Source organism: Danio aesculapii, chromosome 13 (assembly GCF_903798145.1).
Source record: "Danio aesculapii chromosome 13, fDanAes4.1, whole genome shotgun sequence".
In the NCBI taxonomy this organism is placed as follows: domain Eukaryota; kingdom Metazoa; phylum Chordata; class Actinopteri; order Cypriniformes; family Danionidae; genus Danio; species Danio aesculapii.
This window is the reverse complement of record NC_079447.1, coordinates 53,330,715-53,347,118: the sequence shown is the minus strand read 5'-3', so window position 1 is coordinate 53,347,118 and position 16,404 is coordinate 53,330,715. Positions and strand designations below refer to the sequence as shown.

The following is a 16,404-nucleotide window of genomic DNA, read 5'->3' as shown; positions in this document are numbered from 1 at the left end:
AAATCCCCCTGTGTTCGACTGCACTTTTCCTTTTTGATTTGATTTATTTAAAAACAAATTATTCAGGCGACTTGGTGGCTCAGTGGTTAGCACTGTGGCCTCACAGCAAGAAGGTCGCTGGTTCGAGTCCCGGCTGGGTCAGTTGGCGTTTCTGTGTGGAGTTTGCATGTTCTCCTCATGTTGGCGCGGGTTTCCTCCGGGTGCTCCGGTTTCCCCCACAGTCCAAACACATGCACTATAGGGGAATTGATCAACTAAACTGGCCGTAGTGTATGAGTGAGTGTGTATGGGTGTTTCCCAGTACTGGGTGTTGGCTAGAAGGACATCTGCTGCATTAAACATATGCTGGATAAGTTGGTGGTTCATTCCGCCGTGGCGACCTCTGTTGAATAAAGGGACTAAGCCAAAGGAAAACGAATGAACGGATGGACAAAACACATTTGATCATAATCATGTGTGTCCCATACCTACAGAATTATCATATATTTTTTAAAGTCATCCTCATTTTCAATATCTTGAATATAGTTCTTTTCTCAGATTATATCCACCCTGTCTTTCTTGGAAAGATTTTTGTAGAAAACATTCCTGTGTCTGAATAATCAACAGTGATTATACAGAGACCCTGACCCTAAACATGACCCCAAACATGACCCGGAGCTGATTCTGGGCTGCGGCACAAAGACAAATAGATGAGCATGAAACAGATGTGCTTCTCTCTTTGTTTCTTTGTTTTGTCTTGCTTTTACAGTTTAAGCACATTTGTTGTTTATTTTAATTGTTTTATTTTTCTAATAATTCCCAGTTTCTGTGGGAAACTTCTAATCATAATAACTCATCTCTAATAACTGATTTCTTTATCTCAGCACATAATATTAGACTAGATATTCTTCAAGACCAGGGGTGGGCAAACTCGGTCCTGGAGGGCCGGTGTCCTGCACAGTTTAGCTCCAACTCTAATCAAACACACCTGCTTATAGATTTCTAGTGATCTTGAAGACACTAATTAGCATGTTCAGGTGTGTTTGATTAGTGTTGGAGCTAAACTGTGCAGGACACTGGCCCTCCAGGACCGAGTTTGCCCACCCCTGTTCAAGACACTAGTATTCAGCTTAAAGTGACATTTAAAGGCTTCACTAGGGTAATTAGGGTAAAGTTAGGGTAATTAGGCAAGTCATTGTATAACAGTGGTTTATTCTGGAGACAATCCAACACTAATATTGCTTAAAGGGCACCTAGGTTAGCCCTTTTTTCAGATTTAATATAAGTGTTTTGCGTCTCCAGAATGTGTCTGTAAAGTTTCAGCTCAAAACACCCATCAGATTTTTCATTAGACCTGTCAAATTTTCTTTTTATACCATTTTGCATCAGGTGGCGGTTTTGTTGTACTGCACCTTTAAGGCTAGTCCTCCTCGCCCACCGTTTCTACGTGCCTTTCAGCGTGTCTTAATCTCCTCCCTCAGCTGATTCAGGCAACAGACAGACATAAGGGAAGCAGATCTCACGTAACGTGTGTGAGAAATACTACAGTAATAACTTTACCAGTGAGTATTTGATGCATTTGTTGAGTTGCAACAATGAGTCACACACAATGTTGTTTCAAAGTTTACGCGCGCACACACACACACACACACACACAGATACACATACATACACAGCACAGACACACAAACAGCATGCTCGTTTAGCTTTGCACTCGTTTTGCACGCATATGTGACATGATACTGGTAATCTCCACTGCAGTATGGATATCTGTTATGTTAATGTACAGAATTAACCTGATTTAACGTCCACAAAGCGGGACTGAAGCGTCTTCCTTTATAATTGTTCTGACACATGGCTGTGTTGATGAAGTAAATCGCTGTAGTTCATCACACACATGCTCTGTTTTAAAATATTTTAATCATGTGAAACTCACTCTTGATCACATTTGATGATGATTGATGATCCTAGTGAACTGAACAGGCCTTTTATTCCCGGCTGCTTTGCGCTCGTCCTCTCTTGTTGATATGATTATACACGTGACTACCGGGACATGTTAATACGCAGCTGTCAATCAATTTGGTGGGCGGGGGAACTGCACTCCTACATCTAGTTGCGGTTAATTTGAAAACCGATCCAATTGGTCCACCGTTTTTATGTTGTTAAATTGAAAAAAAAAGCACTGGGTGTGCTTATATCACCCCAATATGACGGTTTATACACCATACATGCACATATGTCTGTCCAAACAACTTGAAAAGAAGATTTTTTACCATAGGTGCCCTTTAAGGGGGCTAATAATATTGAGCCCAGCAGTTTTAATTCCAGTCAAACTAAAAGAAGAAAGATTTTCTCCAGAAGAAATACAAATTAGGAAATATGAAATAGAGAATTTGTAAGTGTGTGTGTGTGTGTGTGTGTGGTGATACGTACAGCAGGCGGAGCGAGCGCAGGCCACTGAAGGCCAGAGTAGGGATGCAGCGCAGAGCGTTATAACTCAGGATCCTGCAGGACACACACACACATACAACATTAGTGCACACCTCATACACACACACACGCACAACATGAATATACATCACACACACACATACACACACATAGATACACACATATACACACACACTCAGCAGTGAACGTACAGTGTGGTCAGCTGGCTCATGTTGGTGAAGGAGGAGTTGGTCAGAGAGCTGATCCTGTTGTTGCTCAAATCTCTGAAACACAGACAGATCAGCAGACATGAAGAGTGTAAAACTGCACACTGATGAGTGTAAAACTGCACACTGATGAGTGTAAAACACAGATTGTGACCTACACCAGCTGCAGACTCTTGAAGGACGACAGCTCCTTTGGCACCATGCTCAGCTGGTTCCCATCCAGATACCTGCACACACACACACACACACTCCGCTGAAGACCTGTAGGGCCATTCACACACACTGCGACTTGGCAGTGGAGCGATCAGAAGAACTGCCTGGTCCACCAGAACTTGTTTGCAACACACACAAACAGACACAAATGACCTCCGCTTTTACTGTATTATGTGTGTGTGTGTGTGTGTGTTACATGTGTGAGTGTCTCTCTGTGAGGGCGGCATGGCACAGCAAGAGGGTTTCTGGTTCGAGTCCTGACTGGGTCAGTTGGCATTTCTGTGTGGAGTTTGCATGTTCTCCCCGTGTCGGTGTGGGTTTCCTCCGGGTGCTCCGGTGTCCAGTCCAAACACATGCGCTATAGGGGAATTGATTAACTAAACTGGTCGTAGTGTATGAGTGTGTGTGTGAATGAGTGTGTATGGGTGTTTCCCAGAGATGGGTTGCAGCTAGAAGGGCATACACTGTGAAAAACATATGCTGGAATAGTTGCCGGTTCATTTCGCTGTTGTGACCGCTGAAAGCCGAAGGATGTGAGTGTATGTTTGTCTGGGCGTGTCTGTGTGTGTTTACATATGTGTGTGGGTTATGTGTGTGTGTGTTCTGTGGACAATCTAAAACAAATATTGCTTAAGAGGGATAATAATATGTGTGTGTGTGTGTGTCTGTATATGTGCGTATCTCTGTGTATGTGTGCATATGTGTATGTGTATGTCTCTCTCTGAGTCTGTGTGTATTGGTGCATGTGTATATGTGTGTGTGTTTGTGTGTACATACGTTACTATGTGTATGCGTGTATGTGTCTATATGTGTGTCTGTACATGTGCATCTGTTTGTATATGTGTGTGTGTCTCTTTGAGTCTGTGTGTATTAGTGCATGTGTATATATATATATAAATATGTGTGTGTGTATGTGTATGTGTATGTGTGTGTGTGTGTGTGTATGTATGTATGTGAGCGACAGGAGGAAGGTTTTGTGGTTGTGAGAGACTGAAGGCCGCTGTCTGACAGGAATGAGCAGCTGTTGTGAAGCTTTAATGACGGTCTGAGAGCGCAACACACCTGGACACACACTCAGAGAGAGCCCTAACATAATAACAGCTTTCACACACACACACACATATCTGTCACTCCCACTCAAAACACTCTCACACACACTCTCTCCCTCTTTCTCTCTCTTACACACACAGACAAAGAGGGAGAGAGAGAGAGAGAGAGACACACATAGGCAGAGACAAATACATGCATACACTTTCTCACATTCACACTCACACACACGCACACACACACACACACACACTTGTATACATGGTTTACAGGGACTCTCCATAGGTGTAATGTATATTATACTGTAAAGAGCTTGTATATTTAAATGTCAGAGACCTTGTTAAGTATGATCTTTAAGCGTTCTGAATTGAAATAAGGCATGTCCTCATAAACCACTTTAACAGAGCACAACTAGGTCACACACATGTAATTACACAACTTCATGTCCCTGTAATCCACATATTCCTGTACACTTACACACTCTCTCTCTCACACACACACACACACACACACACACACACACACACACACACACACACACACACACACACACACACGCACACACACATGTAAAACCTCGCCACAAGTGAGAACAAAAGCAACTCTCTCAAAACATTCAGCAAACACTCTATTATTCCCTCCTTGTTTCTGGATGCTCTCTAAAACAAAGAAAGAAGATATTTTGTAGAATGTTGGAAACCGGTAACCATCAACTTCCACAGAAGCAAACAAAATCCTATGGAAGTCAATGGTTACCGGTTTCAACTATTTATGGATGTGTGTGTTTATTATAATCAAGTTTCATCATAACCAATTATTCCAGACTTTTCACATTGATGAACATTCAGATCCGCTCCTTTGAGAATTTGGCTGCGTCCGAAATCGCCTACTTCTCGAGTATGTACTACAGAATCAGAATTAAATCTTACTACACGACCGTGTTCTAGATAGTGTGCATGGAATTGGGACGTTCTACATCCGCCGTTTGTCATACCCACATCAGTTGCCTCACTTCACTCCCATTAATGAATTCTCTCATGGTGCATTATGGGATAGTGTAGTATCCTTTGTATGCACACTACAGAATCTCACAGGAAGTACAGTAGTAGTCATCCGGGTACTTCTTGAACACTTCTTATTTACAATACTTTGATTACAGACATAACGCTCAGCTCGCATACTGTCTTTTGCATACTATATAGTAGGGAAGTGTGCGATTTCAGACGGAGCCTTTGAGAATACTCGCTGTAACTCACAGTTCGGTGATGTTGCGCGGGATGCCTTTGGGTAAAGCTTGCAGGTGTTTGTTGCTGCAGCGAACCACAGACTCCAGACAGGTGCAGTCGGCAGGACAGTGGACCGGCGGCGCACAGCTTGCGTCCTCATGATCTGAGACAGAAAACACCAACACATCAACATCAACATCAGTAAGACTCATTTGTTTCATCAATACTTCAGCATTTTTTAGTCAATTGCCTGAGTGTAATGTGTGTATGTATATAGCGCAGTTATTGAGTGTGGCCATACACCCAAAGCACTTCACCATCATGAGGGGGTCTCTCCACACCACCACCAGTGTGCAGCTCCACTTGGATGATGCAACAGCAGCCACAGGACAACAGTGCCAACAGTTCACCACACACCAGCTATAGGTGGAGCGGAGAGACAGTGATGGAGCCAATTCAGTGGATGAGGATTGTCATGATCATGATGGTTAAGGGCTGATGGAGGGAGTTTGGCCAGGACACCAGGGTTAAACCCCTTACTCTTTACCAGAAGTGCCATGGGATTATTAATGAGCACAGAGAGTCTGGACCTCGATTTAACATCTTATCCGAACGACGGCGCTCACTGACAGTATAGTGTCACCTTCACTATACTGGGACTCACACAGACCACAGGTTAAGCGCCCCCTGCTGGCCTGACTAACACCACTTCCAACAGCAGCCGAGTTTTCCATGTGGTCTCCCATCCAGGTAAAGACCAGGCTCAGCCCTGCTCAGCTTCAGTAGAGTAACTGCTCTTGGGCTGCAGGGTGATTTAATGCAGGTGAGTGGGTTTGACAAACCACCTGTGGGACACACTCTTTTCCTCTCCATATGCTCTCAACCAGAGGTTCTCAAACTGTGGTACGTGTACCACTAGGGGTGCGCAGGCTTACTCCTATTGGTATGCGGAGGAATCAAATATGTCATTTGTACATACATATATTAAAAATTCATCCAAATGATTTATATATGAATATGATGACATATAACCCATATTTGCAGGTGTTGATACTTTACATTTAAGACCAGGAGATTTTTTTACTTTTTAAGAACAGTAACCGATCATTTCTTACTTTTAATGGCACATTTTAATTTAAATGTTGACATTTAATTATTTATTTTTACATGTAAGCACAGTACAGGGTTAATATTCAAACAATTTATAATAAAGTGGCTGACAATAATATTTTTTGGGGGGTTTTAACCTTTATTTGAGAGGACAGTAGAGAGTATTAACAGGAAAGCATAGGCAGCAGAGAGAGTGGAAGGATCAGCATAAGGCCGCAAGGTGGAATCGAACTCAGGTTGCCGTGAGCACCTGCATGTGTCGACGCACTAACCACTACACCACTGGCGCCGACTGACAATACTATTCTTAATAATAGGAATTAATCTATCTCATTTCAGACCCTTACTGTACCTTCACACCGAAAGAAGCGAGAGCGTCAAAGTAGCCGGAAGTCATTCATTTTCAATGGGAGCCAGCGGCGATAAGTGGTGAGGAGCAGTGCGGTGTGGGCGTCGAGGAGAGTTGACATCATGTCAACATTATGGTAATGAGCTATGACGCGGTTCATGAGTCACTGTGAACTATGGTTCTGACCACAGTCGTTCCTGAGCATTTGATTATTGCGGTCGCCAGATTCCCAGTTATTTACAATGTTTTCTTCCAGGAACATGTATTAAAAACGTTACTGATGTGCGTCAATGTCATATATTTTTTTCTTTAAAAATGCGGGAATCTCATGCGACAATACAAAACAGCACTGCTGCTTCAGGATATTTCAGACATATGGACACACACTGGATAAGTGGAGCAGAGTCACAGCACATGCATTGATCTTCCACTGTTAAATGAATTTAATAAGAAGTGCGCAACATTTTCACACTAGAACGCATGTTTTATGCGGGAATGTAACGGATATGCTGCAACGGCCCCTTTAAATATGAGATCAGTGGAGTGAATTTTGATGCTCTCACCGGCGGAGCTGAAGGCAGACAGCGTTATCGCCAGGGCGTCCAGAGAGACCTTTGACGTTTCACTACCTTTGATGTGAATGCACAGTTAGCTGCTTTACTGGACCTACTACGCTACTGTATTTCAATACTGCTCATTATGGTGGTACCAGGAGAGACACTTTTTGGTACTTGATGAAAAAGCTTGTGAACCACTGCTCTAAACACTTTCTTATAAGTCTCCTATATTTCTGAATGCATTTCTGAATGTGCCACTTACAGGTGAGTGGGCTTGACAAACCACCTGTAGAACACGTTCTCCTTTCTTAAATCTGATGAGTGCTTCTTTTCTCTTCACTTCGCATCTGCTAAATGAATGAATGTAAAATGTGCAGTGATGAGGAGAGCATCTACCATCTTCACAGCGGAAGTCTGGAGCGGCGACGTCCTGGAGGGGGATCTCCTTGAGGAAGGCGGGCCGGTGGCATCGAGGGTTCCCCGTCACAATCTTGCGGTTTCTCAGCCAGCTGCTCAGCCACGCCAGCCGACAGTTACAGTTGAACGGGTTAGCCAGCAGGTTCCTGGAAGACAACACGAGAATGAGGAGGAAATATTGGCTGCAGGACAACATGTCTGAACTACACTTTTAAATTAAGGGTGATATATTCAGTCCATTTTTACTGCTGTAAAATAAGTCTTCACTGTCTCTTGAGTGTGTAGTGAGGTTTCAGCTCAAAATACCACACTGATAATGTTCTCTAACTCTCTGAAACTGACCCTTTCAGGCTTTGATCCTAATTGTGATGTTTTGGTGACTGTCACTTTAAATGCAAATAAGAGGGCGGAGCTACAAATGCCCATGTGTCAGCATAGAGACATGATTAAAAACTCTAATGGCTAATGGACAGATGGCTAGTGGGCGGGGCTTTTCCTCTCTAATGACACGTACAAAGGGAGAATGTCAATCAAAGTGTTTCTGCAGACTGTTTTGATCAAGTCTGATTAGAACAAACACAATTAATTCACCCCATTAGAAGCTGGAGATATTCACACACTGGTTTTAAACCCTTGATAAAAGTGATTTTTGCATAATAGGTGCCCTTTAATACATTAGATTCAGCCATTCAACAATTTTATTCTCAGTAATGTTCATCTGCAGGTGTAGATGCCAATTGCTTTATCATTATAGCCATTGTTTGTTGGCAAGAACATTAATATAGTTACCATTATAGTTATTATTCACTGGTGTAGACACTCATACAGTGATTATTTAGATGATTTAGATTCTAATATAGCTATCATCACAGTTATAATGTGTATATTTAATAAACTTCTCATGTTATAGTATATTATAGTATACGTATATTGTGATTGCTTAATAATAAGAAACTCAATTCAAAATCAATGCAACTATTGGTATAAATAGCAACAAAAGCGTATGTGAGTTTGCATTAGAACATTTTCAATACATTTCTGGCCTTTGTTGAAATGATAAGAAACGAATGAAGGAATTGTGTAATGAAATGAACTGCAGTGGTCAGGCTCCAGTGGCACATCTGTAAGGGACACGCTGAGCTCCAGATAATGAAGTCAGCTAACATCTGCATGCTCAAGCTGAACTGCTTCAGATAAAGATGAACTCGTACAGTGTGGAGAGGCTCTGCAGCGTGTCGAAGGCTCCGGGTGCGATGGTGGTCAGCGTGTTGTCGTACAGGGACAGCAGACGCACATTGTGCAATCCTGTGAAGCTGTTGTTGTGGATGCAGCTGATGCGATTGTTGCGCAGCATCCTGGAAAACAAGCAGAGTGTGTGGATCAACTCAGATCCAGAAAACAGTGGGTCTCATTCATTAAACATGCGTACAAATGTGCAATGTGGGTATAAACGTTGTACTATACACATGGACATCAGCTTTTTGGAAAGAACACCATTTACTGTAGAAATCCAAGTTACTATGTTTATTTTTTATCTTGTTTCTTGTCCAAATATCTAAATGCTCTTAAATCAAGAAGCATTTTCTAGAGAAGCAGAAAATAATGTCTTGTTTCAGAAATTCTACCCCATTGGCAGACTATTTTGCTTTGTTTGCTTGGACTGACGCTCCCTGAGAACACTTTAAATTCACTAACAGAAGAACCAGTTTAAGAACAAACTTATGTGCGTACATTTGTGTGGGGAATTAGGCGGAAAGTTTTCATAAGATGTTCAAATGTGCATATAAATATAACAGCAGACGGCGCTCTAGGCTAGTTTATAACAACAGATGGCGCTCTAGGCTAGTTTATAACAGCAGATGGCGCTCTAGACTAGTTTATAACAACAGACGGCGCTCTAGGCTAGTTTATAACAACAGATGGCGCTCTAGGCTAGTTTATAACAGCAGATGACGCTCTAGGCTAGTTTATAACAGCAGATGACGCTCTACGCTAGTTTATAACAGCAGATGGCGCTCTAGGCTAGTTTATAACAACAGACGGCGCTCTAGGCTAGTTTATAACAACAGATGGCGCTCTAGGCTAGTTTATAACAGCAGATGACGCTCTAGGCTAGTTTATAACAGCAGATGACGCTCTACGCTAGTTTATAACAGCAGATGGCGCTCTAGGCTAGTTTATAACAGCAGATGACGCTCTAGGCTAGTTTATAAGAGCAGATGGCGCTCTAGACTAGTTTATAACAGCAGATGACGCTCTAGGCTAGTTTATAACAGCAGATGGCGCTCTAGTCTAGTTTATAACAGCAGATGGCACTCTAGACTAGTTTATAAGAGCAGATGGCGCTCTAGGCTAGTTTATAACAGCAGATGGCACTCTAGACTAGTTTATAAGAGCAGATGGCGCTCTAGGCTAGTTTATAACAGCAGATGGCGCTCTAGGCTAGTTTATAACAGCAGATGGCACTCTAGGCTAGTTTATAACAGCAGATGGCGCTCTAGGCTAGTTTATAACAGTAGATGGCGCTCTAGGCTAGTTTATAACAGCAGATGGCGCTCTAGGCTAGTTTATAACAGCAGATGGCGCTCTAGGCTAGTTTATAACAGCAGATGGTGCTCTAGTCTAGTTTATAACAGTAGATGGCCCTCTAGGCTAGTTTATAACAGCAGATGGCGCTCTAGACTAGTTTATAACAGCAGATGGCGCTCTAGTCTAGTTTATAACAGCAGATGGCACTCTAGTCTAGTTTATAACAGCAGATGGTGCTCTAGGCTAGTTTATAACAGCAGATGGCGCTCTAGGCTAGTTTATAACAGCAGATGGCGCTCTAGACTAGTTTATAACAGCAGATGGCGCTCTAGTCTAGTTTATAACAGCAGATGGCACTCTAGGCTAGTTTATAACAGCAGATGGCGCTCTAGGCTAGTTTATAACAGCAGATGGCCCTCTAGGCTAGTTTATAAGAGCAGATGGCGCTCTAGACTAGTTTATAACAGCAGACGGTGCTCTAGACTAGTTTATTACAGCAGATGGTGCTCTAGGCTAGTTTATTACAGCAGACAGTGCTCTAGGCTAGTTTATAACAGCAGATGGCGCTCTAGGCTAGTTTTAAAACAGCAGATGGCGCTCTGGACTAGTCTATAACAGCAGACGGCGCTCTAGGCTAGTTTTAAAACAGCAGACGGTGCTCTAGGCTTGTTTATAACAGCAGATGGCGCTCTACGCTAGTTTATAACAGCAGACACTTTTCATGAGAAGTTCAAATGTGCGTATAAGTATAAAAAATGTACTCATTTATTAGTGAATGAGAACAATCGGGCTTGGTTTGTGGTGTCTGTTATTTTCTCACAGCATGCGCAGGCCTTCCAGCCCTCTAAACATCCCGCTGTGCACCGAGTCCAGCTGGTTTGCCGTCAGATGCAGCTCATTGACTGAAGATGCTCCTTCAAATGCTCCGTCCTCAATCTCCGAGATCTTATTGTTGCTCAGGTTTCTGCACATGGAGTAATGCATCAGTAAATCCTCACAAACATGAAATATGGCAAAGATAGGAGTGACACTTACATTTTCTTGAGGTGAGAAAGAGTCTTAAAAGCACCCATGGCCTCTATTGTTGTGATCTCATTATTGTTGAGACGCCTTGAGAAAAATCAAGAGGTGGAGGAATAAGATCAGGGCTGCATTCAACAATGGCATGAAAAATGGTACTGATGTTAATGAAAACACAAAAAATATCTATGAAATACATAAGGCTGTGATGAAAATTGTTGGAGACTATGCAGATTCTGCACTGATTCCAAGATTTTCAAACAGCATCACTATCTCTTGAATAGAGTCAGAGTTTAGTTTATAAAAGCAGACGGTGCTCTAGAATAGTTTATAACAGCAGATGGCGCTCTAGGCTAGTTTATAACAGCAGATGGCGCTCTAGGCTAGTTTATAACAGCAGATGGCGCTCTAGGCTAGTTTATAACAGCAGATGGCGCTCTAGGCTAGTTTATAACAGCAGATGGCGCTCTAGAATAGTTTATAACAGCAGACGGCGCTCTAGGCTAGTTTATAACAGCAGATGGCGCTCTAGGCTAGTTTATAACAGCAGACGGCGCTCTAGGCTAGTTTATAACAGCAGACGGCGCTCTAGGCTAGTTTATAACAGCAGATGGCGCTCTAGGCTAGTTTATAACAGCAGATGGCGCTCTAGGCTAGTTTATAACAGCAGACGGCGCTCTAGGCTAGTTTATAACAGCAGACGGCGCTCTAGGCTAGTTTATAACAGCAGATGGCGCGCTAGGCTAGTTTATAACAGCAGACGGCGCTCTAGGCTAGTTTATAACAGCAGATGGCGCTCTAGGCTAGTTTATAACAGCAGACGGCGCTCTAGTATAGTTTATAACAGCAGATGGTGCTCTAGGCTAGTTTATAACAGCAGATGGCGCGCTAGGCTAGTTTATAACAGCAGATGGCGCTCTAGGCTAGTTTATAACAGCAGATGGCGCTCTAGTATAGTTTATAACAGCAGACGGCGCTCTAGGCTAGTTTATAACAGCAGATGGCGCTCTAGGCTAGTTTATAACAGCAGACGGCGCTCTAGTATAGTTTATAACAGCAGATGGTGCTCTAGGCTAGTTTATAACAGCAGACGGCGCTCTAGGCTAGTTTATAACAGCAGACTGTGCTCTAGGCTAGTTTATAACAGCAGATGGTGCTTTAGGCTAGTTTATAACAGCAGATGGCGCTCCAGGCTAGTTTATAACAGCAGACAGCGCTATAGGCTAGTTTATAACAGCAGATGGCGCTCTAGTATAGTTTATAACAGCAGACGGCGCTCTAGGCTAGTTTATAACAGCAGATGGCGCTCTAGGCTAGTTTATAACAGCAGACGGCGCTCTAGTATAGTTTATAACAGCAGATGGTGCTCTAGGCTAGTTTATAACAGCAGACGGCGCTCTAGGCTAGTTTATAACAGCAGACTGTGCTCTAGGCTAGTTTATAACAGCAGATGGCGCTCTAGGCTAGTTTATAACAGCAGATAGCACTCTAGGCTAGTTTATAACAGCAGATGGTGCGCTAGGCTAGTTTATAACAGCAGATGGCGCTCTAGGCTAGTTTATAACAGCAGATGGTGCTCTAGTATAGTTTATAACAGCAGATGGTGCTCTAGGCTAGTTTATAACAGCAGACGGCGCTCTAGGCTAGTTTATAACAGCAGACTGTGCTCTAGGCTAGTTTATAACAGCAGATGGCGCTCTAGGCTAGTTTATAACAGCAGATAGCACTCTAGGCTAGTTTATAACAGCAGATGGTGCGCTAGGCTAGTTTATAACAGCAGATGGCGCTCTAGGCTAGTTTATAACAGCAGATGGTGCTCTAGTATAGTTTATAACAGCAGATGGTGCTCTAGAATAGTTTATAACAGCAGATGGTGCTCTAGGCTAGTTTATAACAGCAGATGGCGCTCTAGGCTAGTTTATAACAGCAGATGGCGCTCTAGGCTAGTTTATAACAACAGATGGCGCTGTAGGCTAGTTTAAAACAGCAGATGGCGCTCTAGGCTAGTTTATAACAGCAGACGGCGCTCTAGGCTAGTTTATAACAACAGATGGCGCTCTAGGCTAGTTTATAACAACAGATGGCGCTCTAGGCTAGTTTAAAACAGATGACGTGCTCTACGGCTAGTTTATAACAGCAGATGGCGCTTTAGGCTAGTTTATAACAGCAGATGGCGCTCCAGGCTAGTTTATAACAGCAGACAGCGCTATAGGCTAGTTTATAACAGCAGATGGCGCTCTAGGCTAGTTTATAACAGCAGATGGCGCTCTAGGTTAGTTTATAACAGCAGATTGCGCTCTAGGCTAGTTTATAACAACAGATGTCGCTTTAGACTAGTTTATAACAGCGGACAGTGCTCTAGAATAACTTCAAATCAATGTAGATGGATTTCTCAAATGATTTTTCACCACAGTTCACATCTGTTTGCAGTCATCTGCAGGTTTCAGATCTGATAAGAATCAAGCTAATTTGAGATTAATGTGAATGCTAATCTCAGACTGGACTCCTGTCTGGAGTAAATGTAAACACAGGCTGAAGCTCTGCAGTGTAAACACAGCCTCAGTGATGGAATATAAACACTTGAGAAACACTGCCTGCGGTGTGTGTTTATTCTTACAGTTCAGTGGTGGATGCTGGGATGTGTTCAGGGATGCGGTCCAGTCTCAGATTGGAGCAGTCCACGACATTAGACTCACAGCGGCATTTAGGAGGACACACCGGATCATTATTGCAGTCGTTATTCAGCCTGGAGTCTTCAGTTCCTACAGAGAAACAACACATGAGGTGAGAAACACCAGCAGGAGAACGGCTTAAAGTCCACATGAAATCAAAACTAATCATGTTGATTTTGTTAACTCACATTGTTTTGTGGTGAACTATTAAACTGCGCATGTCATTAAGAACAAAAATAATAGTTTGACCCTGTAATCTTTAATTAAAATCTGAAAAGGCACTTCCTGTTTGTTTTCAGTTCAATTCTCAGATCAGGTCTGTCTGAGATACTGGGTGTGGCTAACATACTTAACCACACCCCTCCAGCTGTGTTTTGACATCAAACAGAAACGGTGAGAAGGAGGAGTCTTTTAGGTTGTACTAACTCTCCCCAAACCGTTTCCCCTATCTTTCTGAATGAAACCCTTACTTTACTACATCCAATCAATCTCGCAGAAGAAAACACAAGCCACGCCCACTGTTTTCTCGTTTAATATTCAGTTTCACTAGGAACTGCATCACAATATGGAAAAAAAAAAACTCTCGCAGCTTCTGGTTCATGCAGACTTTAAACTCACAGTATGTGATTTTGTCCACTAGAGGGCGTGTATTCACAACAAACAATGGCATATTTTGAAGAGGGCATGACTAAGTGTGGAATCATGGGAGTTGTAGTCTTCATAAACCTATGAGAATCCTACAGAAATCATGGTGATGGATGAGCTATTCATTCCCTGCAGGATTTAAAATAAATAAATAAATAAATAAATAATCAGACTTTTGCTAAATTCACTGCAAATTTTGTGACATTTGTTTATTGTTATGCTGTGGAATTATACACAAATATACATGTCTTAATTTATAAATCTTTTGACATCAAAAACCATTGATCCCTGTCATTTATATAAAGGCACCACTGAGAGAAACCAGAGGTTACCCTAAACCCTATATATCTTGCTGTATCATATGAAATCAATGGTTTAAATCAATTGTTGTATTTAGGGAACATAAAAAGAAAGAAAAGCCATGTTGCATGTAGTTAGAACACTGTGAATTTCAATTATATTTGAATGAAAGAATTATAAATATTGTGCATTTATAGGAAGTTTCTACATGAGTTAAAGCAGCAGAGTGTTATCTAATGAGTGTTCAATAATTCAGCACAACACTCACTGCAGGAGACACACAGAGTCCGTCATCGCTGCTAAAATTAGTCTTCAGTCTTTTTTACTTTATTCTACTGGAATACTGGAGTATAAGGAGGAACTGAACTCACCTGGAATGATGTACTGCTCTTTGGCTGTTGGAGACACCAGAAAAACACACAATCAGTGATAATTTAATAATAATCTGAAATATTCATCATCATCATCAAATCTGCATATTAGAATGACTGATCTGACTGATCATGTGACACTGAATAAGACTACATTATACTTTACTATATTATATGATACTGTACTGTACTGTATACTATACTATACTATACTATACTAATAAATTAATACAATAGATACAATTCTACAAAACTACATTATAGTATATGACACCATACTATACTATACCATACCAAACCATACCAAACCATACCACACTATACTATACCATACCATACCAAACCATACCATACCATTCCATACCATACCATACTATACTATACTATACTATACTATACTATACTATACTATACTATACTATACTATACTATACTATACTATACTATACTATACTATACTATACTATACTAATAAATGAGTTACAATAGATTCTACTGCTACATTATACTATATTATACAAATTATTGATAATTACTATGATTAATAATAAAGTACTGGTACTATACTATGCTAATGAATACAGGAATGTGAATGTGAAATGGGCAAAGCGTGAGTGTTTTACCGGAGCAGCGGAACTTCTTGCTCTTGATCTGTCCGATGCGTTTGTTGGCGAGGCGTCGAGGGCTGGTGCAGCGCGCTCCGCTGGTCTCGATGGGGTTGGAGCGCAGGTAATCCGCCAGCCACTTCAGGTTACAATCGCAGATGAATGGATTCTGAGCCAGATGACTGAGACAAGGGAAGATCAAAACACTTGTCAGAAATGTAACATACTACACATACTCAAATCACTGCAACTGCAAAATATGTAGGCGAACAGTACCACTAGGCTATTGCCGCTGACAAAGTACTGTCCGAAGTGGGTTTTGAACCTACGCCTCCATTCGGAGACCAAAAGCCCCATTTTACGAGAAGGTTTGTACCTTGAGTCTGGCGCCATAGACCACTCGGCCATCCTGACAACTCCTGGTAGGCTTATTATACACCAAAACAGTAGCAATATGATTTATAATATAAAAAATATTGATATGAATATTATTTTTAAAAATCTGCATGACAATCAGTGTTCACAAACCTGATGGTGTTGACTATCACTCATACTGTGTTTAGAACAGATATTTTTACTCTACTTGCACTACATTGCTTTGTCAAGTAATGGTGCTTTTACTCAAGGATGAATTTCCAGCACTGGCTGAACTGGTTTAGAGCTGCAGTTTAACATCTGGTGATGATGAACCCTGTGTTGACCTCTCG

General features: G+C 41.8%; 1 protein-coding gene across 1 annotated transcript in view; it reads right to left on the bottom strand.

Annotated features, from left to right (window-relative positions):
* The window catches only part of slit1a (slit homolog 1a (Drosophila)), a 95,413-nt gene that overhangs the window by 16,451 nt on the left and 62,558 nt on the right, over positions 1-16,404 (bottom strand). Inside the window, exons 14-24 of the mRNA XM_056470559.1 lie at positions 15,716-15,879; positions 15,093-15,116; positions 13,722-13,866; positions 11,120-11,194; positions 10,905-11,048; positions 8,767-8,910; positions 7,535-7,701; positions 5,153-5,285; positions 2,795-2,863; positions 2,622-2,693; positions 2,413-2,484 (exon numbers count right to left, since the gene is read on the bottom strand). Coding sequence (XP_056326534.1) covers positions 2,413-2,484; positions 2,622-2,693; positions 2,795-2,863; positions 5,153-5,285; positions 7,535-7,701; positions 8,767-8,910; positions 10,905-11,048; positions 11,120-11,194; positions 13,722-13,866; positions 15,093-15,116; positions 15,716-15,879 — 1,209 coding nt within the window. The remainder of the gene's footprint in view (positions 1-2,412; positions 2,485-2,621; positions 2,694-2,794; positions 2,864-5,152; positions 5,286-7,534; positions 7,702-8,766; positions 8,911-10,904; positions 11,049-11,119; positions 11,195-13,721; positions 13,867-15,092; positions 15,117-15,715; positions 15,880-16,404) is intronic.